General features: G+C 42.6%; 1 protein-coding gene across 2 annotated transcripts; it reads left to right on the top strand.

The window, feature by feature from the left end:
* The first annotated feature begins 4,500 nt into the window (after positions 1-4,500).
* PLCXD1 (phosphatidylinositol specific phospholipase C X domain containing 1) lies at positions 4,501-24,132 on the top strand. 2 transcript variants are annotated; one of them, XM_071813444.1, is made up of 7 exons: positions 4,501-4,590; positions 8,836-8,978; positions 12,465-12,601; positions 15,812-15,940; positions 17,103-17,258; positions 20,867-21,050; positions 22,322-24,132. In XM_071813444.1, the coding sequence occupies exons 2-7, from the start codon at positions 8,867-8,869 to the stop codon at positions 22,612-22,614; spliced, it is 1,011 nt and encodes a 336-aa protein (XP_071669545.1). In that variant the 5' UTR covers positions 4,501-4,590; positions 8,836-8,866; the 3' UTR covers positions 22,615-24,132. The 2 variants fall into 2 exon arrangements, with proteins under 2 accessions (XP_071669545.1, XP_065711172.1); XM_065855100.2 differs by lacking the exon at positions 4,501-4,590 and adding an exon at positions 4,792-4,981.
* The last annotated feature ends 40 nt before the right edge of the window (positions 24,133-24,172 follow it).

Genomic DNA, 24,172 nt, shown 5'->3' with positions numbered 1-24,172 from the left:
AGTGCTAAGCAACATCCCCTAACTAGGAGTGCCATATAACAACTTGAAGGGTACTTATAACATTATTTTCATAAACTTTCAGGAAGATGGGCCATATTGAATGTATGTATGGATATTGATTAATTAGTTCAGGCAAAATAAATCGCAACACAGCCTTGGTCTGTCGGTGGGAAATGTTAACTGGAATGTTTTTACATATACTTCCAGCACAACTGCTATACTGAGCACGCATGAGTGGGACTGCCTTGGTAGCTGCAGCCCTTGTGTATCTTGTGCAACTTTTCAGCTCCACATTCCTGAAACAAGTACCAGTGGAAAACAATCCACCAACAGATGGTGGGTTTTATGCCATGTTGATAGAAAAAAAAGGCCCAGTAATATATATCTAGTAGTTTACAAAAGACCGTGCTATAAATTACTGCCCTTCGGTAGTGTGGGAGGTCAGTATGGTGCTTTGTTATCCTGTAATAAAATAAATAAATGTAATAAAAGATGAAGTACTTTCTTAGGTTATCTGGCCCCTTTGGAAACTTATCTCATTTTCCTGTTGTAGATCTTAGCCTTTAATATTAGCAATGTTTGACCTAGACTGACATCCTGAGCTCAGCTGCTAACAGCCCTGCATCTAAATTCTCCACCACGGTGACTTGTACTGTTGCAGTGTGAAGTCCTGTTGGAAGATGCACTTCTACTGCAGATCATGCCTGTACTCCCCCAAGACGTCCGTCCTTGCATGCTTTTGGGCACCGATACATATGAAATGCACGCAGATACCAAACAGAAGCACCAGGGCTGTGAAACTGCGACAGGTACAGCTTTGAATGGTAAGGAATAGGGCTGGTTCTGCATTGAGGATCCAGTTTATCTGACCTGTATCAGCTTGCAAGTCATCTCTGTGCCGAAGTGTGGCTTTTAAAAGGTCTTGTTCCACGGCAGGCTATGGTTATGGTTGACAGTACAAATCAGCAATGCATGGGCGAAAAGGAACCCACCAACTTTAGAAGAATAATCACAGTTATTTCCCTACAATACATCACAAGCCATCAAGGTTTAACCTACATGAGAACCACAGGAGTTAAGGTCTGGATGGCTTAAAGATCCAGACAGTCTTAGCTTCAACCTTTGCCCACTCTCAAAAGTACTGGGAATTTATCCCTGAGAACACAGATGCTCAGTTTTCACAACTGATCACAGGAAGAAGTCGGGATGTTGTTCATGGCTGTTGAAGGACATAAGACTTGCTGCCTCAGCTTCACCATAGTGATTAATTTAAGCAAAAAAAAGAGTCCTTCCTCATCATTTCCCCCATTGTCAGCCACCAAGATAGGAGCTGCATGCAGGAAAGACATGGGCAGGGCACAGTGTCTTGGTAGTCTTGTCTTTTCCAGGGTAATGCTGCAGCCCTCCTCCTGCCCAGGCTGCTGCCCCTTGTGCCGCTCTGAGACCTGCCTTCTTTGATTAATGGTGTTGGTCTACGTTGTTGCTTCAGCTTCTTCAGGGGTCAGGATGTCAGAGTGGATGGGTTTGTTTCTGGCATGTCCCAGCTACCAAAAAAAAAAAAAAAACCAAACCAAACAAAAGCAAAAACCCACAACAACAACAAGAAGAAGATAAATTCATGCAGAATAGGGAGTGTGGTGAGAAAATAGCTCATGAATTTACCTTTTCAACCCAATTTTGAAGGACTAGATAACAAATTAACAGAGCAAAGGGAGGAATGAGAGAAGGTTTCCCTTCTCCCTGCAACTGGAAATGCTTTCTAGTGGACAGAAACACACTTATGGTTTGTGTCTTCCCAGTTTCTCTATCTCTGTTGGAATGAGCTCTAGAAACAAAACCCTGAGCACGGGCATCAGCTGCAAAGGAGGACTCCAGACTGTGTCCCCCAGCCTCATCGTGGTCCTGCTCACAGCACTGCAAGTTTAGACTAGCCATCATGGTCTGGTAACCTCAAATGCAAACAGAGGGAACCAGAAACCAGCTCATGGTGGGCCTAGGTTGCATTTTAATTCCCAGATATTTTTACTGCCCAGGGTGACCTCCCTGGTGCTGCAGGCTGCCTCCCCACTAACTTCCACACTCTCAGAAGCCATCACGGCTGCTGCCACTAGATATACAACCTCCTCTCAGAAATATTAAGCTGCCTATTTGTTCCCAAAGACTGACATTAGGTGAGGGTTGATAGGAGTTATCAGTAAGTCAGGGCAGGAGCAAACATACCCATTGCCAGGGCGTCGTAAACGGCCCCAGAACAAACACCCCAAATCCATGGTATTTGGTTAAGGGTGTTTAAATGCTTGGTGGCATTTCTGTATGTTAAAACACAGAGAAAAGATGTGCCATTTCTATAAATAAAAAACTCGGATGAAAGAAAAAAGTCTCATGCAACATCCCAAATATTGGAACCATTCAAAAAATCTTATAAACCTCTAAGTCCTCTGAAAAATCAACTGATTTCCCTCAGACTGAACGTAGCATATTTTAGGAAGCCAAAGATGTTTAAATGTATGAAGTCCAGTTTAAGGATCTGTGACTGTTGTCACTGTAACTAACAAACCAGGAATATTTCACTCGGAACCATACCAATAAATCAGACCCGCATTTCCATCAATGCCCATGCTGAAGTTTCTGTATCTGCCTGTTTTGACTCGGTCAGATGCTATCAATCAGCTTCAACCCTTTTTTGCTACTGAATGCTTCAAAATCTGATAAGCTTCTTCTGAGTAAGTTCTTCTCTGTCCAATACTTCTGAACTGATCTATCAGTCTTTTTAATGCAGACATTTATTTTGTGAGGAAAGTTGAGAAATCTTGGGCTTTTTCATTCCCCTGCTTCCTCATCTTGAAATCTGCTTGTCATTATTTCTGCAAATATTGCTAAAAGTTATCCTTGCCTTGACCCTTCCTCAGGAGACATGCTTATTCAGGGCTTAATCGCTTGCTGATTAATTTCCTGTCATTCTTCATTTTATGGGCTTCCTAAATCCCTCTAGAGAGATTGTGATCTCAGTACAAAATCAGGAGTAACCCTCTTGACATCTCTAGTAAGTCCAGTGTAAATGAAGAAGAACTGAAATCCAAACTTAGACTTGAAATGGTGGGAATTAAGAGGGTTTGGAGAGGGTTTGAGGTTTTCTGATAGAGTATTTTCATTGCGGTGAGGCCCGCAAGATTGTTTCCACATCAGTCAGCAGACAATTTACACTACCACAGTGTAAAGTCCTGTTGTAATGCCTTCAGAATAAAACATTTTGGGATTTCAGTTGCATAGTTCTTTTTGAGTTTTCTGTTATTCATTTCAAATCAGCACAAAAATAGCTTTTATATTTTTCCTTTCCACAGCTACGTTTTCCCCACTAGAGCCAACAACATCACACAGATTTGCTTTACGAGAGCAGACCCATGTCTGTCTGTACTCTGTTTGTCATGGTAGTATCCAGAGGCCACCTGACTGCTGTTTTGTCACACCTCCATAGTCTTGACTTTTTTAGTAAATTAGGAATTTAAGTTGTTCTTGTCTGGTTTTTCCTCCTAACTTTTCCTGTTTGAAATACTTTCCCATGTGTTTCATTCCATGAACAACACAGTAATATTTCTCCCTAAATGTTCTCAGCTACTTTCTATCATGGCAGTGAAAAATAACACAACCTTTAAATAGCACCTTTTCTTTCCTACCTTCTTTACTTCTTCCCTTTAGGCATTTTGTCCTTTTTGTGCCTAGCTTTACAACCTGTTGCACATCTATGCTGCATCTACCTCCAGCTAGTTTTGTGATACTCTGTAAAAATTCATATATAAAGAGCAGTCTGAACTGTGGCATAACGCTGAAGCCCTGACTGCCCCGCTGACCTGGGACTCCTCAACAGGAATGGCTCGGTTAGCTGAATGACAACCTGGTCTGGCCACTGTGGTTGGCACAGCAAGTTTTGCTCTGCACAAGGGAACTGTTCCTCCTTCTGCACTGCCTCGTGCAAAAATGAGATAGTGAAAAACGAATATCTGGAAAATACAGGGTGCTTCAAAAAGCTGCACCCACCCTGCACATCCTTGCATTAAGAAGCACAACACTGCAGCAGCCTGAATTGTCGCTAGTCCTGACCGCAGTATAATCCTAGAGCAGTCAGATCACAGTTCTGCTGTAGGTGACGCCCTGGGAATGCTGCCGTGTGGTGGAGAAAGGGAAGTTCATCTTCTCTATCCATTCTTTCCATTTCAGTTTCAGCTTGCCATTCTTTATGTAATTGCATATTTTACTGTCATTTTGGAACAGGGAGATGAAGTAGGGGAGCTTTTCCACCACACTAGAGAGCCTCTGGGAAGACTGAGAAGACCATGTTTCCAAAAGCACGCTGAGGATTTGCATATTTGCTTCTACGTGCCACTCACTCCTTTACCTCCTGCCCCCTTACACAGTAAACCTTTTTGAGGAACTTGCCTAGATTTCTGCAATGTGCAGTTATAAATACGAGTGAATTTCACCACGGATGAGGGGCTGTACAAGCAAACGATGAGGAGAAACCATCAGTGACTCGGATATTAGCTCTGCAAACCGAAGAAATGAAAATTCTGTTGGACAAAACAGGCAATTAAGGTAGTTATATATATGTGTGTGTGTGAAGTTGTGGGTTTCTTTGTATTAATAGATTTTAAATGCAGTCGAATGACGGCTACATGCTATGACATGGTGTCCCCTTGGCACTCCTTCCTGTCCCCTACCCACAGGCTCCCCCCAAAGCACTACACCTTCAGCCCACTGAGCCTCCCACCTGCGCCGGGCAGGCAGCGCCACGGAGCCACAGCCACCTCTGCCCTCCTCTTCCTCGTCTCTTTCGCCCCTCCTTCGTCTTCCTCAAACCTGCGGTCACTTGACCCGATCGGGGCGGGGCGCGCAAGGGCAGCGCCTGGTGACCCGGGGAGGGGGAGCCGGGGATGTGCGAGTCTCCCCCGAAGAGCTGAGATGGAAATGTAAATTCTCCGTCGGAGTAAGTAACTCGACTTTAAAAAGTGGGGAGGGAGGATTCCGGCTCCCCGCAGGGTACGCAGCGGGTTGCGGGCGTGGGTCCGGGCCGCGGGGTGTCCCCAGGGTGGGGGGCGCGGGGTCTCATCAGTGTTGGGGGCGCTGAGCCCTTCTCCCGGGGCGCGGCCCCAGTGCCCGGCGGGGCAGGCGGCTGGCTCCTGGCTGTGGCAGCCGGGGTAGCTCTCGTCAAAAGGTTTCCTGTAATTCCCGTGAATGTTTGTTAGCTTCTGGGTCGGCTGCAGCAAATGTTTTAATTAATGTCATCATCAAACACTCTAATGAGTGTTATGTCTCCTTCCTGGAACTGCATGGTGGTTGGCTGTCACCCGGTCCTCTGGGCTGGTGGGGCGGTGTGTGCAAGGTGCACTTTGGGCATAACCCTGTTGGGATCCCACCCAGTGCTCTTGGCATCCTATGGTTAGAGGATGGTGATCTCTAGTGTCCTGGCATGTTTTATTGATTATTTGTTGTTTGTGTCCCAGTAGAGTCCTCAGAATGTATCTGCTGCCTGTGCTCAGGCTGCCCAAGATCAGGTCAGAAAGCTGGCATGAACAAGGGGAGCGAGGGTAGTTAATAATGTAAAAATGTGTGTAGGGTGGACTTGCCTGTCTGAAAAAAAGGATTAAAGACGCAGTTCTCCTTCGTGGAGTTTGGGATTTAGTCATGAGAGGCAGTAGCTAACAGTTGTAATCTCATTCCTCCAGGCAAGCCTTAGTTTCTCCCTAAAGGATACTCTGCATCCCAAACACAAGCTAGCAGCTGAGTTTGGAGGTGGTGGTGTGAACATCCAGGGCTTGCACTGTGCAGAGGATCGAGCTAAAATCTGGTCCACTTGCTTCTGCACAGCACTTGCACAGCAGACAGCTGTGGCCTTGCCGGTCCTGCTGTGCAGGAGCAGTGGCTGCCATCCCCAGCCTCAGGGTGCTGTGGAAGGAGGTGGGAAGAAGAAGAGAGGAGAAGGATGAGATGGGACTCTCTCATATGTCTGTGTTTGCAGGACCACAGCATGGTTTGGTCTTGCTGTTTCTGCTCTCTGCTGGCTTTCCCCAGGCCTAGTAGGACCCTCCTCGTGAAGTGTCCTGATCTCACATAACCTATGACGTTGACGGCAGCTTGTGCCAGGCTGAGAACCTGCTGCCCGTGGGTTTTGGCCAAGCAACAGTGAGTGGTCTGTTGTACAGCCCAACAAAGTGCATTGCAGGGCTTGCTGCCTCCCCAGGGGCTTCCACAGCTTGGGCCAGCGCTGGGCTGTCCTGACTTGGTGGCAAACTGGTATAAGGGACTAGCATGGCAGCAAAACAGCTTTTTTTCTGTAGCTGGGAGACTGTGCCTGTGTTAGCCCAAGTGAGGCAGTGAGAGCATGTGGCAGGAAGAGAGGGTGGCAGCAGAGAAGCCTGCACCCTCGGATGTGTCCTGGGAGTGCTGTCCATGCAAAGGAGCTTGTGCTGGGCTGAGGTGTGGCTGGCAAGCAGCGCTTACAGGGGCCCAGCTGCTCACTGGAGGGGCTTTGTGCCCACTGTGGTGGGGTGTGAGTGGCTTTGGGGGACAGAGGAATTAGACAGCCCTGCAGACTCTGGAAAGGGAGCTGTGGATCCCAAGGAAAAGAGAAAAAGCAGTGCTTGTCCGTTAGGTTTCTAGTCTATGTACAGGACCCGCACAAGTGCTGCCAAATGCTGCAGTGTTGCATCCTTGCAGCTTCTGACAGCTTTGTTGCTGGGGAATGAGAAAGACTATCCAATCTTTTACAACTACTCTATAGCAACGTTGTTTTAAGCTTCTGCAGCCCGCGTCCACGCTGATGCTACATGCTATGTAGACTGGAGCAGAGCGGCACTGGGGGACCAGTGGTGTGAAGTCTGAGGAAGCACAAAACACAGCAAAAGGGGATGAGGTTATCTGCAGACCTCCATTGACAGAGCAAGGGGTCTGCAGGAGACAGAAGCTCAGCATGTGACATTCCAAAGCCAGAGGATGGATGAGTTGATCTGCATGAGATCTGAACTTCTTTCCAAGAATAAGAATACCAGATGTGGCATATAGAGGCAGTTTGCTTTGCAGGATGGAAAGATCTGCACCTCTTCTTTTTTTTTCTTTTTTTCCTTAAGTAAATCTATGGGAGTTTTTTCCACTGGGCTCTGCACTAGGCTCGCCTTTATTTTTATTTTTTTATTTTTTTATTTTTTCAAGGAGAGAAAGGGAGCAAGAGAGGGCTTAAACCACTTCTTTCCTGCTTGCACAATGGCCTTATGTATATATATGGGTAACATCTGAGGCAGCTGCTCTTCACCAGGAGGAAAGCCACAAGTTACACACCAGACACGTGCAGCCTGTGTCACTGCGCCGAAGGTGGCTGGGAATTTCCCTCAACGAACACAGTCCCATTTTTATCTTACCTGGGATGGCTGTACTCAGAGAGACCAGTTGAAAACCGCACCGCAGGCACTGCAAGGCAGGCTGGATGAGTGATGCTATGTGCATTGGCAGGTATAACAGCAGATTGTATCTGTTTTGTGTGGCACGTACGGAAAACTTAGGAATGCAATTCCTAAAGTTGCCTTTGAGATGACCCTATGTCAAAAAAAAAATACTATTGCGCCATGTTTAAGTAAATGTTCTTCATATATGCAGTATGTCTCACTTGTAAATCCAGAAAAAACAGCCATGTTCCAGAAACAACCTGAAGAATACATTGGGGAAAAGCAATCTCAGGAATGAATGTGCTAAGATACAGCAAAAGGGACCAGGGGCCAGTGAGGGTGTTTGGCAGAGCACAAAACCTGTACAAATACATATCTGACTGCCATTGCTGTAGCAGACAAGAAGGAATATTAATGTAGATAATCACTGTGCCATGATCTAAAAGAAAATGTGCTGCTACACAGCTGTGAAAAAAATAGCTAAAGCCTTGAAAACAGTGAGACGACAGAAGACTTTCATCCCTAAAACATCACCTGAACTTCAGGAACAGTCTAGAGAAAAAAATAAAAGGCATGGAGAGCTTGTCTTCATGTTCTGCATCATTTAGGAGAACATAAAATGAAAGGTTAAAAGGAGTAGGCCCTGGTGATTTCTCAGAGCTGGTTTTCATCCATTGGCATTCCTGCATGATGATCACAATTTTTGCAGAAGATCCCAAAGAGGCTTATATCCAAGAAGAACAGTTCAAGAGAAGTTTTCAGGAAGGTCTGGCCAAACTGAACTACTTGTGATCATGAGCTCAGTAGGAGGGTGTTAAGAACAGGCTTCAAGAGATCTTCTCAAAAGAGGGAATAAGAAGATGGAAGTTTTCCTCTTTGACCTCAGAAGCCAGCATGACCTGATATCTTTGTCAGGGCTTTTCATAGAGGTATTGTTGTGACATGTGAATTGATGCTTTGAGGTAAGAGTTCTCCACGTATCTGAGCATGGCAGACCCAGCCCCTGTCCTGGTCCTGGGGCTGCAAAGGGTCAAGGAACAGATGTTATTTCACTCAGGAGGTAGGTTGCTCCTCATGATGTTGCAATAGCCAATGCAGGTAGTCATTTCTCCATACCAACAAAGCTGCACGTATTTGTCTTGGCTCTATTTTTTCTTTCAGTTGGTCAATTTACAAGCTTGAAGCTTGAACCCTCCCTTGACATTGTGCTGGGAGACAGTGTTATCAAAAACAGTGTGTGTTGTGGCTGAGAAGCTCTTGACATTTTTCAGCAACTACTTGAGAGAAGGGCTGCAGATTTATAGTATGTATAAATCTGTTCTGTACAGGTGCAATGGCATTAATTCAACCACAGTATATGCAATGGTTTATTTTGTTTTCTTTTTTTTTTTTTTCCTCACAGAACATCCTATGAAGTCCTATAACAGGCACTAATGGAAGCCCCTTTGCAAACCTCCATTCGCATGTGCCATGAAAATGCTCAATGGATGTCACAACTACCGGAAAAGCTCTGGGACATTCCCCTCTATAACTTAGCTCTTCCAGGTAAAGATTAACTTTTGTTCTCTGCTGGTTTGTTAGCATGTCATTTAAACATTGGAACATCCTGTTTGTCCCATTTCAGGATGGTTACCTTTATTATTTGGGTCAGTGTGTGGGAGAAGGGCTTGGGGGAGGGTTTGTGTGACATATGTGTACATATGAATACTTTTGGTCTGTAATGTCTGGGGTTTCTTGGGAGGTGGTGGGGTGTGAAAAAGGTTGTGTGGGTTTTTTTTTTGTTTTTTTTTTTGAGGGAAGGAAAGAGGGACTTTTTTATGATCCATGTGCATCATCTTGTCAGATCAGTGTTAATAATCTGAGCATTTGCTTATCTGGGCAACGGTGAGATTTTCCTAATTTGCTCTTACCATTTCTTAAATGATAGAATGGTTACAAAAGGAGTGAAATAACATTTTATTGTATTATTTGTTTCTTTGTACTGTTTAAAAGAGGCTGTGAAGGTATGAAAAAAACAATAATGGAGACTTCTAAATTATGTTTTTATTATTGTAGAATGTTACTTTTTTTCATGACCCTGCTACAAGAACTGGGTTTATTCTCTTATAGGTAAATCCAGCTGCACTATAACTGGTGTCCGTATTGGTACTGCATTCAGACCTGTGTATCATTAGCCTTTCTTTGGTCATATTATTGCTTTTCTCTGCTGCATTGAATAGATTATTACTTTTTTTTCTCCTTCTGTCTGAAGAAGTTATGGGAGTCCCTGTTTTTACTGGCATGTTGGGAGGCACTGGAGCACTTCCAGCTCTTGCGTGATACCCCTCGCCTCCACAATGGAAACGGTACTAAAGAGAAGTCTAGCCCATGTTTTCCCTCACACCTGTAGATGCAACAGGTAGTTTGGGTGGAAAGCAGCACAGCATGTAGATGAATGTTTTATGTAGGCTACAGCATTGAAGGTTAACTTTGGCAAAGATATATTTAGTGATAGTGGGAAAAATCAAGTCTTGTCTTCAGTGAGTGGAGCCCTGGGAGGGCTCAAGAACTGTGGTGTTTTTTTTTTCTTCTGCCCTTCATGAACTAATGTAATGTGGAGTTTCGATTAAAATTGAAACCCAGAAACATATTTCATGGTGAATTCTGGGATATGTAATTTAAATTGATGTTAACTTCAAAATAAATGTACCTCTGCTTGGATAAAGCCTACGTAAGAAGACCCCAGGAGAGATATTATTAAAAAGTTCTAGTTTTCTTATTTAATCATCAAGAGAAGAAAGTTAGTATCTATCTTATGAGAGAAGAAAGAAGGTAATATTCTCCTCTTCCTCCCTCCCTCCTTTTTTTTTTTTTCCTCATCTCTCTTTCCTCTTGCAAAAATCCTTTAAAAAGTCAGTAGCATGTTCATTGTCTTTTTCTGGTGGAAAAGGAGCCATGTTGTTTCTAAAAAGCTTTCAGATTGGTGTTTCATGTACATTGTAGAAAGCTGAGGACCTGCTGATGTGTGCCTTTGACTTCCTGGCTTTTCTCCTAACAGCGACCTTGTTATTCTTGTGAATGTTTGTTGTTCTTGTGATTATGACTGCATGGAGAACAAGCAGGAAGAAAAGAACAGTTGAAGACAAGCCCATTTCAGCAAACACTGGAGGACTTTTACAGAGCATTGCAGGCTGCTAGCTTGGAGGATTTTGGTGACCGTTCAGCTGACCTACAAAACTGGTCCAGCCCAGGCCAGAACAAACGCACATCAAGGCCAACCAGGTTAAGACAGCTCTGGCAGGTTTTCAGAGGGAGCAATGACTGGGAGAAGCCCAGTTTAGAAGTGGAAGCTCATGTTGAATGGAGAAGACAACAAGGCATGCAAGAAATGTAAGAGATTGCATTCCAAAAGCGTGACAAGGAGTCAGAGGCAAGTGTCAGCAATTAGTGTTGCATTTGCACCAGGTTCAGCATGGTGCTGCTGGGCAGATGTTGCTTCAAGATCTGAAGTTACCTGGTTTGTTGCTAGCTCACTATCTTTACATCATATGCATTGTGTCATGGATAGACCCATCTTCCTTTCATTACTCTAGCTCACTGACATCATAAGGAGACTCCTAAAATGAAAGGTTACTACCCATTTGCTGATTAGCATCAAGAGGTGTGACACCCATTGATGGAATCCTGTTCACTTCTGTCAGACTTGGATTTGGTCTATGGATATTTAATGGTTCAACTCTTACATCTTGTAAGATAAACTTCTTTGATCGCATGCCCTCATTATTGGTTGTTCATCTGCAATGAGCTTGGTTTGGGTGTTTAAAGCAGGAAAATAGACAGAAACCTGCTTTTCAAAGGTGAAAAACTTGAGTGATACATTGAGCTATAATTGACAGTTTCAAATAATATCCTTTATTTCAAGTGTCCTTTTTCTTTGGCTACTAGAAATGTTGCCATTGGCACCAGTAAGACTGACCATTCAAGAAGACAGTTCTTAGCACCAGTGAACAACTTGTTTGACAGAAGGCTTAAAAACCAAAATGATATGGAAATTCCTTGCAGATGCTCTGTAAAGATCACAGTGAGTCACTTCACTGAGTTGTTAGCTTTTCTGGTTGATGCTTTATAAACTTAGAAGAAATAATAGAACAGAAAAAGCTAGCAAAATCACTGGTTGCCTGTCCTGAAGAAATTGTGAGTTGCAACAGAATTTCATCTAAATGTGATGCAAGAGATGTGTCAGATTTATTAAGTCTTCAAAGAAGTCAAATATTTGAGCAGGCTGTACTTGGCTCTGATGCTTAGCCTGCCCCTGTGTAATTCACTATGCTGGAAAGAGTCAGGTAAGTTTTGAAGTCTGTAAAAGGTGGATCTTGTTCATCTATTACATGTAAACTTAGACTTGGATTTGCCTCTGAAATCTTCAAGCAGTCACCTCTTATGTTGTTTTTTTAGGGAATGTGAGTGTTTAGTCCAGGAGGGCATTTTTAGCAGATATTTAAGACATAAGTGCTCAAAGTGTCAAGTTAGGAGTTGGTCCAGTCGAAGGCATAGGAAGATTAATTTCTGCTTTCAGCCATATTTTTCTTTGCAGAGATGATGGGATTGGAGGATGAAATCCTACATTTGGACAGCTCTGAAAATAGGACAAATTCTAGATAAATTCAACCTTCAGCTATTTATTCCTGAACAAAAGTGGGTTTTCACATTAAGATTATTGTTTCAGTGAGAGATGTTGTTTGGAACAGGCCATTTTATTGTGGTTTGAGGCAAATGACACTGATGTGTAGTTAGATGGGGACTACTCTGTTGAAAAGTCTCGATGCCTTCCCTTCATGAGGATTTTGCATTAGGCTCATTAATGTCAGGTGAGCAACTTGTGTAGAAGAGCCCACATTTTTGCCGTAACTACACAGGCTGTCAGGCAATATGGATGTGTGATTTGGAAATGGGGTGGCATGTCAGGTGTGTGCACACAATATAACCATCTATTGTGGTGCTTGAGTAGTTAACGAGTGACATTTTCTGTACATTTATTTTTGTATTCCACAGGGAGTCATGACACTATGACCTACTGCTTGGATAAAAGCTCTTCTGTTAGTGGCAATGAATCCAAGCTGGTGAAGCTTTTAAACAAATGTATGCCCTGCATTGTGCATCCCATTATCATGAAGTGGTCTACAACTCAGGTAAGTGTTGTCTGGTGTTCTCATCAGGCCTGGGCAAAGCTCAAGCTTGTGCTGCAGTGCTGAGAGCAGTCACACCCTCTGTGCAAAATGAAAGAATAGCCTGTTGCCCAGAAATCTGTGCTCTGATGAGATACTGTGCTTGGGTGCTGTGTTTTAACCCCAGCCAGCAACCAAGCCCCACGCAGCTGCTCACTCATTTCCCCAGTGGAATTGGGGAGAGAATCAGAAGGATAAAAGTAAGAAAACTTGTTGGTTGAGATAAAGACAGTTCAATAGGCAAAGCAAAAGCCACACATGCAAACAAAGCAAAACAGGGATTCATTCACTACTTCCCATGGGCAGGCAGGTGTTCAGCCATCTCCAAGAAAGCCGGGCTTCGTCATGTGTAACAGTTTATTTGGGAAGACAAACACCATCCCTCCAAACATTCCTACTTCCTCCTTCTTCCCCTCCCAATTCTTTGTGTACCCCCAGCCTCCTCACCAGTGGGTGGTGTGAGAAGCAGAAAAGACCTTGACTCTGTGAACACCCTGATCAGCAATAGCTAAAGCATCCCTGTGTTATCAACACTTTTCTCAGCACAAATCAAAAACACAGCACCATACTAGCTACTATGAAGAAAATTAACTCTGTCACATCCACAAGCAGCACATTGCAGTATGAGATAGATGTCAATACATATCAAATCTTCTTTTGTGGGGAAAAAGCATGTAGGTGAGGCAGGGATGATACACAGACAAAGGTGATACTTAAAGCTGACCGCTTGGTACTAGAAACTCATCTTCTTTTTCGTATGTTTATTGTTGTTACAAATAGCACTTAATATTATGATAATCAAAAAAGATTTTTCTCCTATACTTTGTTCAGAAGGTAATGCTTACCATTTTTACTATCACTGTTGTGCAAGATGTCAGTTGTTTTCCCCATCTGTATTGCGTACATGTCACCACCAGGAGAGACAAAAATCTCGTTGAACGGGATTTTTTTTTCTATAAAGATTAAGAGAATGAAGGTGTGGTCCCTCACATAATGTTTACTTTTTTAAATGTCTAAATATTAAGCTAATGGTTATCTCTTTGTTCCTCACAAGACGAAAGACAAAGACAAAATTGGGAATCATGATTTAAGCTAGAGTTTTTGAAGATTTTTCTAAAAAACAGACTTTCCGAGCATCAAAGAGGTACCAAAAATATTTTCCACTTTTGTTCTTATTGAAGGAGTAGTTCGTTATTGGGGAACTAAAACTGAATAATTGATAAATGGCAATAATTATGCCTAGGCTTCTTTTGTGTTAGAGCAGCCCTGGCCAGCTGGAGTCTTGGATGCTACTAGATACCAAATATGTAAGGGCAGTGATGAGTTGATGTGGAAAGGTACTCAGCACAGCACCTTGTCTGGAGCTGGTTTTTGCTTTGAGACTTCAGCCAATGAAAGATGTAGATACCTCCTAATTTGTGGGCTGCTGGGCAGTGAGGTGACCCTGTTGGTGACAAACAAGATCCTTACATCATTATGGTCATCTTCTGGTCTAAACCTAGCATGCTGAGTGGGAAGTGGCCCTGTGCTGATGGGGAAGAGGCACAGCTGCGGTCCTGCCCCTCCTTAGCTCTGCAGTGCTTGACTTCTCTTTGGGAGGAGGTGACACCATACGTGGGTATCCAGAACAGACACCAAGGAGTCCTACTGATGGTAGGATCCACAGGTTCCTGGATGGCCCATTGCCTTGGAGGCAGTGCCTGGCTCGAGCCCTGGCTGTTGCTGTCCTGTCAGTCTAGAGGCCCAAATCTTTCCTGTGCAATGACTGACATCAGGTGTGTAACTCCCACTCTGGCGTGAGGTTGCAGCACTGAGCAGCATCGCTCCCCAAGGCTTCCTCTCAAGTTTTACCCCTGGGGGCAGCATTCATGCTGTCTAATTCAGTATCCAAATCCAGGTGACTAATCAGGAAGTCTAATTTGTCTAGTTTTCCCATGCAGTCAAGGGAAAGAGAGAAATTAATCCAAAGGGCAGTTCAGAGTGTCTATTTCATCTGGTGCTTTTTCTGGCTACAAAGGTTATACATGACCCACAGCCATATGCATTCCCATCTCTGTGCACCCCGGGTGAAGGTGGAACTTGGGCGTGGATCAGTCTTTCCACTGCTTCAGCCTGGTATGGACCAAGCAGGCACAGAGGGGGCTGCTGGCCCAAGCCACCGCAGTGCCTGCATCCTGGGGCACATGGGGCTGGGCTGCTCCTCAGTCCTGCAGCTCAGGCACAGCCCAGGGGAGTAAATTCCTGTCCTAAGAACAGAAAGTTGGATGGTTGAAGCTAGGCAAGGTGAGCATTCTGCCGTATGTTGAGGCTCTGTCTTGTCACTGAAGCTACAAATGTGGTTATTCAGACGCAACACCTTGTGTTGATTTAGTGTTTGTTGAATCCTTTCTGACTTAAATCAGTACAGTGTATTCTATCTGAAACTTAATAGTGTTGTCCATAGCAGGTTTATCTGAGACAAATTAATGTTTAAATGCAGGTAATTAAATTGATTCTATTTTCTTTTGCAAAGAGATCCTTGATATAGATAAGAGACATACCATTTGGGACTTTTTGCCTCAGAAATTCCACTTTATCACCTGTTCCATTCACCCCTCAAATCCAGTAGAAGAGGTCCAAGGGAAAGTGAAAACAGGGAAGGACCTCTGTTTTGTGGGACTTCTACAGGTTAATTCAAACTTTTAAATATACTTTATCCTGAAAAAAAGAATAACAGCTTGTACTTTTTTCTGGTTTTGTTTTTCCTTCTGCTGGGGATGACTGAGCTCCACAGAGACAACCATGCTGAAGTCTTTGATCTAATAAAATAAATGCAGCATTTCTAAGGTGCTGATCCTGCAATTTTTGTTCATACAGATAGTCTTGTGAAGAGTGATCGTATATTTATGCACAGGTTAATAGATCTTTAACTTTCAGAACACAGCAAGGGCAGAGGTCCTAAACTAATCTAGTCCATACCTGCAGTATATGCCACAGGGAAATGGGGATCCCTCTTGTCAGCGAGTAAAATACTTCTAAGTGTGACTTGCAGCCATGTAGTTCCATTTTAAAGATATGAAAGACCTGTGAAAAATGTCATAGGGCTAACCTTGTACTCGTATTCCAGCTTTCTAAACTAAAGGAACAAATTGGTACCAAGCTCTCAGCACCTTTGTCTTCTGTTTCACCTTTCAGGTACTGACTGTAACGGAGCAACTTGAGGCTGGAGTTAGATATCTGGATTTCAGGATTGCCCACAAGGCTGATGATCCATCTCTGAATTTGTACTTTGTGCATATGGTTTACACAACTGTTACTGTACAGGTATTGTCCTTTGTCCCTATTGGGGTGGCTATAAAACTAGTGTTCTTTCTTCTGTTTAAGAGAAATTATAATCTGAAAATGCTGGCCCAAAGTTTTCTGGTTAGCTTATTTGATTCTCTAATGTGAGGACTTCAAACTAGAGAAAGCCAAACTACAGGCTGGTTATTGGGCTGGAGGTTAGTTTCAGCAGCTGCAAGTAAGATTCAGCATCAGTCAATTTCTAATCTCCAAATGGGAGTTGCTGTGCCTGCTCTCCACTGCCTACCCCCTACCAAGTGCCTGATGTTTCTGGGGTTTATCTTGTGTTGTCCCAGGATGCTAGGCAAGGTGAGGGCAATCCTGTTTCTCCAGAAAGGAGAGAAGTTATTAATGAGGGTACTAAAAGCCTAGTCAAATCACAGAAATGATTTTTTTTTTGAGGAAAAAGTATTTCACTGTAAGACAGAGAGACTCGAATCTGGATCTCATGATGAAATTACTGTCAGCTAGTGTGAAGAAACTACTGTGTGTTGCTCTTTGCCTGTGCTCTGTCGCTGTGGAGTGGTTTACATCTTCCTTCCGTTTGCCAGGATCTGCATAGCCAGGCACAGCTGCCTAATCCAGCTTTTCATTTGTAGGCTAACTGGCTAAACTTCAGGTTCATGCTCATGAACCTGAACCCTTCACATTTTGAGATTTCATGGTGACTGGCATGCTCATGTGAATAGTTAGATGTAGTGCCTGACTACCCTGCTAATTATAAGTGGTCTTCAAGAAGTTGTCGTTTATAACAAATGGGGAAAATGGGTCCTGTCATGTTTTAGCAAGCACAGAGCTTTTCCCCGTTTTTGAGTTTGCCACTAATATGTTGTTTGTCCTTAAAGAAGCTTGTGTATAGATGGGTTTACTGCTAACCTGCCTCTAGGCAGCAAGAGATTAGTGGATATTATTAAAATACAGACCTCTTAAGTATAGTGTACATGCAAAGCAAATCAGCATAGACCTGCAGAAACTGAGTTTTCCTGGGATGCATCTCTGTGGACCACCTTGTCAGGTAGAAACCTACTCTGATTTTTATTATTATTGTGAATGTGAGTCTAGCCCACCATCAGTTTTTGGTTTTATCTCCTTTTCCCTCCATAGCATAGATGGTTTTCTAAGTTGTGGTAACTCTCTCTTGTAGGATGTTCTGTGGGAAGTGTTAAGGTGGTTGGAAACTCATCCTCAGGAAGTTGTTATCTTAGCCTGTAGGAATTTTGATGGATTAACCAGGAGACTTCATTGTCATCTGACTGCCTGTATAAAAGAGATTTTCCAGTGTAAACTGTGTCCCAGAAATGTAAGTATGATAATGTTTTTTTATCTTTCTTTTTTTTAAGAGTGATATATTATACTGAGATCTCTCATTCTAATATTTTAGATATGTTCTACTTTCACTGTATTTTTCACCTAGGAAGAGTAACATTTTCTGCATCAGAGATAGGTCATTACCTAACAAAATTGAGGAGATAAAGCCAATCTGCATCTCACAGTGTGGAGGAGGGAATGAAATTTGACTGTCATGTCTGTTGAGTTGTAGGACAATTGTCATGCACTGTGCCATCTGAGTTGTGATTAGAAAAAAAAGGTGTGTCTGTTATAAATTTAGTCCATACTATATTCATAGAATTTAGAGAATCAATTTTCTACCTTTTCACAGCAATAACTAGAAATTGTTTTTTTATTATATTTGTAATAATTTAGGTTGCAAGTGACCTCTGGAGGTCATCTGATCCAACCCCATCATGCAAAGCAGGACCAGCCTCAAAGTTACATTGGGCTGTGTCCCATCCACTCTTAAACATCTTTGAGGACGGAGATTCCACAACCTTTTTGTGCAACCTGGTCCAAAATTTGACCACTCTCACAGTAAACATGTTTTCCTTGTATCTATCGGATCAGAATCTCTTTTGCTGTAACTTGTGTCTGCTGATCTTCATCCTTTTGCTGTGCATATCTGAGGAGTCTTCACTACATCTGTCCATTAGGTATTTGCAGACAGCAGTAAGATCTGTCCATAATCTTCTCTTCCTCATGCTGAACAGACCCAGCTCTCTCAGTCTGTCCTTGAGCGTCACTCCAGCCTCTGCTCACTCTGGTTGCATGCTGCTGGACTCACTACAGCATGTCAACGACTTTTTTTTCGTACTGGAGAAGCCCCAGCTGGACACAGTACTGAAGATGCAGTCCCACAAATGCCAAAGAAAAGGGAAGAACCCCTTCTCTTGACCTGCTGTCCATGCCTTTACGAATACAGACCAGTTTGCAGTTGACCTTTGCCACAAGGGCACATTGATGGCTCATGTGTCCACTAGGACCTCCAGGTCCTTTGCTGCAAAGAAGATTTCTACCCACCTACCCCTGGTCTGTCATCATGCGTAGGGTTAGTCCATTCAGGTGCAGGATTTTGCCTTTGTTGATCTTTGTGAAGTTTCTGTCAGCCCATGTCTCCAGCGTTTTGAGTTCCCTCTTAAGAGCACCTTTGCCCTCAGTGCATTTCTGGTGGTATTTTCTTTCCTGGACGTGAGCTGGAGCTGACCTTCAGACTAGCCTAATATGCTTTCACTCACTCAAACCTCCAGAAAAGCCTTAATTTAAATAATCAGAAATAATGTGATTGCTAAATTTTAGAAGTTGAGATTGTTTAGCTTCCTCTTATTTTCTTTTTTACAAGGTGTGGGATCTTTTAGCAGTTAAACAATTAACATTTCAAAGATGCACAGGAACAGAGGGTTTTCTCTGGAGATGTGAGGGGTGCAGGATGATGATGACCCTGTTTGCGATTTGAATTCAGCCTTTGAAGCTGTTGTATCAGTAGTGTGTGAGTATTACCATTTCAAAGCATTTTGTACAGCAGAGTTAAAATAGAACAATTCTCAGCAAAACTAGGGAATTGTGAAGATCCAGGTCTCAGCTGAATAACAGAAGACTTGAGTAACACTGTTTTATTGTTTCCGCAAATGACTAGGGTGCGTAAGTCGTAAGTCCTGGATGAGCAGAACGATACTGGAGAAGATGGTCAAATTTGCTTTCAGACACATGGCCAGCTCTTAAAAAAGACAAAAAACTTTATTAATTGCAAAAGGGGCAAGCTGCTGCTGATAGTTTGTGGAAAAAAGGTGATAAATGAATGGTTTGAGATCACCTGATGGAAGAAAGAAAAACATTTCTGAGTGGTGTCCAAGGGGAGGGAGGAAAGGCACTCAAGAAAAAAGAAGCCAAGTACTTCCCTCAAGCGGGAAGACTTGGATTCTACGGAGTCTGTGACCAACACAACGGATCTCACCATTTTTGCAAGTGATATCATTTCAGGTTTGGTAGCTGTGGGGTTTTTCAGGATCATAGATTCAGATTTAACACCAAATAACCAAATGTATGCTCACTTATTCTAAAATAATCTCATATTAACTGTCTTTCAAGACCGCAACTCTGTCATTGTACAAAAGTAAGTGGCAAAGCATTTATGAAGCAAATGCTAAATAGGGATCTGTACGCAGTACTGGCCCATGCCACAGCATGACAACATTACACTGCATTTAAAATTTTAATTGCCTTAACTATTCAAGGTGTCTTCCTTTGATCTGGATTACTAGAGTTTAAAAATCCCTTGTTAGACATCTACAGTTTTATTTCTGCTTTGTTTGCAAAATAAGCACCTGTGCTCATGTACACATTTCTGACATATTTTTTTTTGGCTCTCATCCCACATACCTTTTTTTTTTTAAAGAGGTACTAGTTTTGGAAAGGAAGCTCAAGTGAAGCAAAGGCTTCTGCCAACCATAGATTTTTGTAGTTTGTGTCTTAATTTTGCACTATTTTCTGACCTAATTGGGGCTTGCACTCTCTTTCTCAGATAAGTAAGAGGGATTCCCATGATCATTCAATTCTTTGCTCTCTTCAAAGATTTACATAAACCATTTTCAACTGCCTTTGGCTTTTATTTTAATTAAAAAGTTAATTGGAACATCAAAAAGCCACTGTTTTCTTTTCACAAGAAACACATAGCTTTTAACCACAACATTCTTTTTAAAAATACCTGTTAAATATATTGGTTTTGCAAATAAAACTAGTCAGAGGGCCACAATTCTGTCTGATGGTAACTTTTGAGGGTAGGAAAATGTCATTTCATATTAAAACACTAAGATTTAACAGGCTTGTTTCAGCCTGTCTGTCTGATGTTTCTGACTCAAGTCTTCCCCTCTCTCAATTCAAAATGTCTGGGGCACCCCAATTTCAGAAACTTTCCACTTAGGGAAATCAGAATTAACATACAACTTGAAGACTTGCATTCAGTGCTTAAGCAGTTAAATTTTCTTTGATGGCTACAGTAACAAATTTGGATCAATGTGAGGCATTTGCCAAAAGCATTCCTGCTTATCTGTGTCTGTATTCCTACGCCTGGGTGTAGGGCAGCGGTGTCAATGTAACTGCAGTGTAAATGTAACTACTCCTACATTTATACAGTCCTAAAATTACATTTGGCCCTTTGAAGGCAACCGCCAGGGTGATGTGGCGCCAATGAAAATGAGTTTGATACCCCTGGTGTAGGGCTCTGCCTCACTCCTACCTTCTTCACCGAGTGGCCTGTGTCTTCGACTCCCAACAAATTTTCAGCGGTGGTATGTGCAGGAGGGCCAACACAGGGTTGGTTTCTTGTTACACAGGTGTAAAACCTTGAATTATGTGCTTTACCATGGTTGAACTGAGGAAAGGAGGAATCTACCATGGTTTCCAGGTTCCTATTGCCCCTGCAGCTTGTAACCCAGCCTACGTCCTACTGGGTTGCACATTTAAAAGCTTTATTTCAACTGAATCTGTGCCTTTACCAAGGCGATGTCACATGTCAGTCTTTGAACTTTGGGGATCCTGCTGTGTTGTTGACACCAACCCGGGCACGCTTTCTCATAGGTGGTGCCGACGCTGCGGACCATGTGGCAACGTGGCCATCAGGTTATAGTCTCGTACGAAGAGGGCGTGGAAGTGGAGAAGCACTGTGAGCTGTGGCCCCTCATCCCGTACTGGTGGGGAAACAAAACAACCACTCGTGCTCTTATCCACTATTTGGAGCGCATGAAGCGAATGGGCCGTCCAGGTAGGCACAATGGGTCGCTCGGAGGAAACAAGGGGCACCTACAGCAGTGAAAAACAGATAGGAAGTTGGGTGTTCATGGCATTAAGGGATATAACCACTCTGTGCACGCTGTGTGCACAAGATGTGCCCACGTTGCTGAGTGTCCTGCCCACCCATGGGCAAGTGCAACGTTCATCTTCGTTGCTGCAAATACATGCATCAGTGTATGTACATATATAGGCTACATAAATTGTGGCAGCCGCTTCACTTGCACAATCCCACGGAAAAGAAGCCCTCAGAACAGAAGAGCTAGCTGGTGCTGTTGTGCCCTTCTCACAGGTGGGAGTCTTGCTGCTTTAGGCAGTGCTGATGATGAGGGAAATGCATTATGCCAACCCTTGTTGTGAAAAGAAACTCCTACAAGAATGGTGTGTGAGGCTGTAGCTACCTTAGGAAGCAGCAGTGCTCAAGCACACTGGGGTAGTCTGAGCTGAAAAATGGCCTGTAAGAAAGACGGAGACAGGCTTTTTAGCAGGGCCTGTTGTGACAGGACAAGGGGTAATGGTTTCAAACTAAAAAAGGGGAGATTCAGGCTAGATGTGAAGAAGGAATTTTTTATACTGAGGGTGGTGAAACACTGGCCCAGGTTTCCCAGAGAGGTGGTAGATGCCTCATCCCTGGAGAGATTCCAGGCCAGGCTGGATGGGGCTCTGAGCAACCTGATCTATCTTAAGATCTCCCTGCTCATTGCAGGGGATTGGACTAGATAACCTTTAAAGGTGCCTTCCAGCCCAAACTATTCCCTGATTCTAGGTTTCTGTGAAATTCAGTTTATAACCTCTGCTGCGGCTCTGTGATGCAGAGGAGAAATGCTTCAAATGCAGACTCCACAGCCAAAGGAAAATGCTTGTGCAGGTGCACCCTGAGTTCCTGTCTGCCATGGGGGTGGGCTAAGCATTAGGAAGCAGAAAAAAACATAATTTACAAAGGAGAACTAGCCAGTGAAGAACCTTTGGTCTGCAATGAATTACCTAGATAAATTTAGCTAAAATTGAATGGTTCAATAACCAAGCTTGGGTCAGTAACCCTTTATTATACTACAGCATGCAGTTGCAAGACGGGGAGACAGTCTACTGAAACAGTTCTAGGGATATGAAACAACAAAGTAATATTATAAAGTTGATATTTTAGTGATTCCTAGAGGAAGGAGATCGGGAGTTAATGCAGTGCTGAGCAGCTTCTATTCTCCTCAAAGGAATATTTAATGTATCACTTTCTGATTTTTGTTTCAGAAAAATTCTTTGTAGTGGGGATTAACCTTACTGAAAATTTAAGGTATATTCTCCTACATCCATTTGGATCATTGAAGAAAATGACACTCCGGGGTCTTCCATGCTTGAAAATCTGGATAAAGCAGCAGTATCCAGGACCAAAAAAAGAATGTATTAACATCATTGCTGGAGACTTCATAGGAAACAATGATTTTGTCAAAGATGTGATAGAACTCAACACAAAAATTAATCCTCCATTACACTGTCAAAGTAAAGGGGCTGGAACAAATAGCATTTCATTCTCAGCTTCTTAATCTGTGAAAAGCTGAAAATGCTTTGTCTGCATTAAATGTGTCCTGGTTTGAACATCCTGAGTCCCATAAAGGTCCAGTTAACAAACCAGGGGTGTTTTAAAGACCCAGTAACAAAAGTGCTCTCAACATCATCAGGGTTTCAAGGCCTTTTCAGAGAAAAGAGAGCAGGCAGACCTGGCTGAAATCTCTAGAGAACTATGGTTTATGTATAATTTACTTGGAAGTGCTTAGATTTTGCAACAGTTGACAATATTGAAAGTCCTGAGAACTTAATCCTATTTTATTTTACATATGAACAAGGAGAAATATGTCAGTAGCTGCATGAATTATTTGATGATATCTTTCTTATAATTGTAAAAATATTCTGCAGTGCTTGCAACCCCTGTTCTCGGGATTTTATATCACTGTGAAATGGACTTGTCTGTTTCATAGTTTGTTTTAAAAATACAACAGAATCAGTTTAAAAATGTTTGATATATCAAAGCTACTGTATTGACAATCCTATCTGACATGATTTTTATATATACACTGACACATCATTAACATTAGAGATCTAGAAGCAGCTGTACTGTTGTATCCATTTGTGAGCCCTGTACCAACAGGGTAGTCACAACGTTTTTCATGGTTTGTAAGAGGGGTGTGTATTTGAACATGTACTATTTTTATCACTCATGCCAGTTCTGCAGCGATGACAATACCAGAACTAGGCCCCAGAACAGTTTTGTCTGTGATAGTGAAATATGTTTTATTAGGTGTAGCCAAAAATATGCCTTACATTGAAAAGAAACATACATTAAACCAATTGCTTACCTAATCTCGGACTGCCCTAAAATTACAAGTTCTTGGCTTCTGTCATGCTGATTTAGAATTTCACAACTGGTCATTTATTTACCTATTTTAGTAACACTATAGTTATTTTTCCTCTCAATAAGGTTTTTTGCTTATGTAAAGAAATAGGGGTTTATGTTGTTTGCCATTGCATATTAATCTTGTTTTTCTATTTTAAAAATGAACTGTGCAATAACAGATAATCATGAAGGTAAGAGAAACTGCAAGCACCAGGACTAAAACAGAAAGAGAGATTGTATGAAGTTCACTATGCAGCTTCATCAATATACCTCACTTTTTAGATGCACTTTATATGCAAAACCTGAGTTCAAATGTCTGGCAAGATATTAGCGATTGCACTAGGGGTTTGCAGGAGTTTGACATCAACTGCTACCTGACATTGGACCAAACCTACCCAAGACTTCTCAGCAGGAAGGGCTAAGATGCTACCTCCTCATGCAATCTCTTGCAATTAAGTAAGACTTTCTAAATGCCTTTTTTTAAATCCTTTTAATCCTTGTTCTTACCTCTGTGTACTTCATTGAGCAGTCATTCAGGTGTTTGTTTTTTCTGAGTCACTGCCTGCATGAAGTGTTATTTTACACACACTCAGAATGTTTTTCTGCCTCTCTTTTGTACCATCAAGTGGCTTTGTTACTCTGTCTAATAAAACTTGATCTCTTTGTGTAATATGGACTGAAATTGTTTTGCTTCTCCTTTCTGTGATGAT

The sequence above is a fragment of the Patagioenas fasciata genome, chromosome 1, assembly GCF_037038585.1.
Source record: "Patagioenas fasciata isolate bPatFas1 chromosome 1, bPatFas1.hap1, whole genome shotgun sequence".
Taxonomy (NCBI): domain Eukaryota; kingdom Metazoa; phylum Chordata; class Aves; order Columbiformes; family Columbidae; genus Patagioenas; species Patagioenas fasciata.
Note: the sequence above shows the minus strand (reverse complement) of the source record. Positions and strands in the feature narration are given on the sequence as shown.

Bases quoted from the DNA above. Each gene is read 5' to 3' on its own strand.
- PLCXD1 (XM_071813444.1), top strand. From the start codon at position 8,867: ATGGAAGCCCCTTTGCAAACCTCCATTCGCATGTGCCATGAAAATGCT. The intron at 8,979-12,464 runs GTAAAGATTAAC...TGTATTCCACAG, and splicing joins CTATAACTTAGCTCTTCCAG to GGAGTCATGACACTATGACC. The intron at 12,602-15,811 runs GTAAGTGTTGTC...TTCACCTTTCAG, and splicing joins TGAAGTGGTCTACAACTCAG to GTACTGACTGTAACGGAGCA.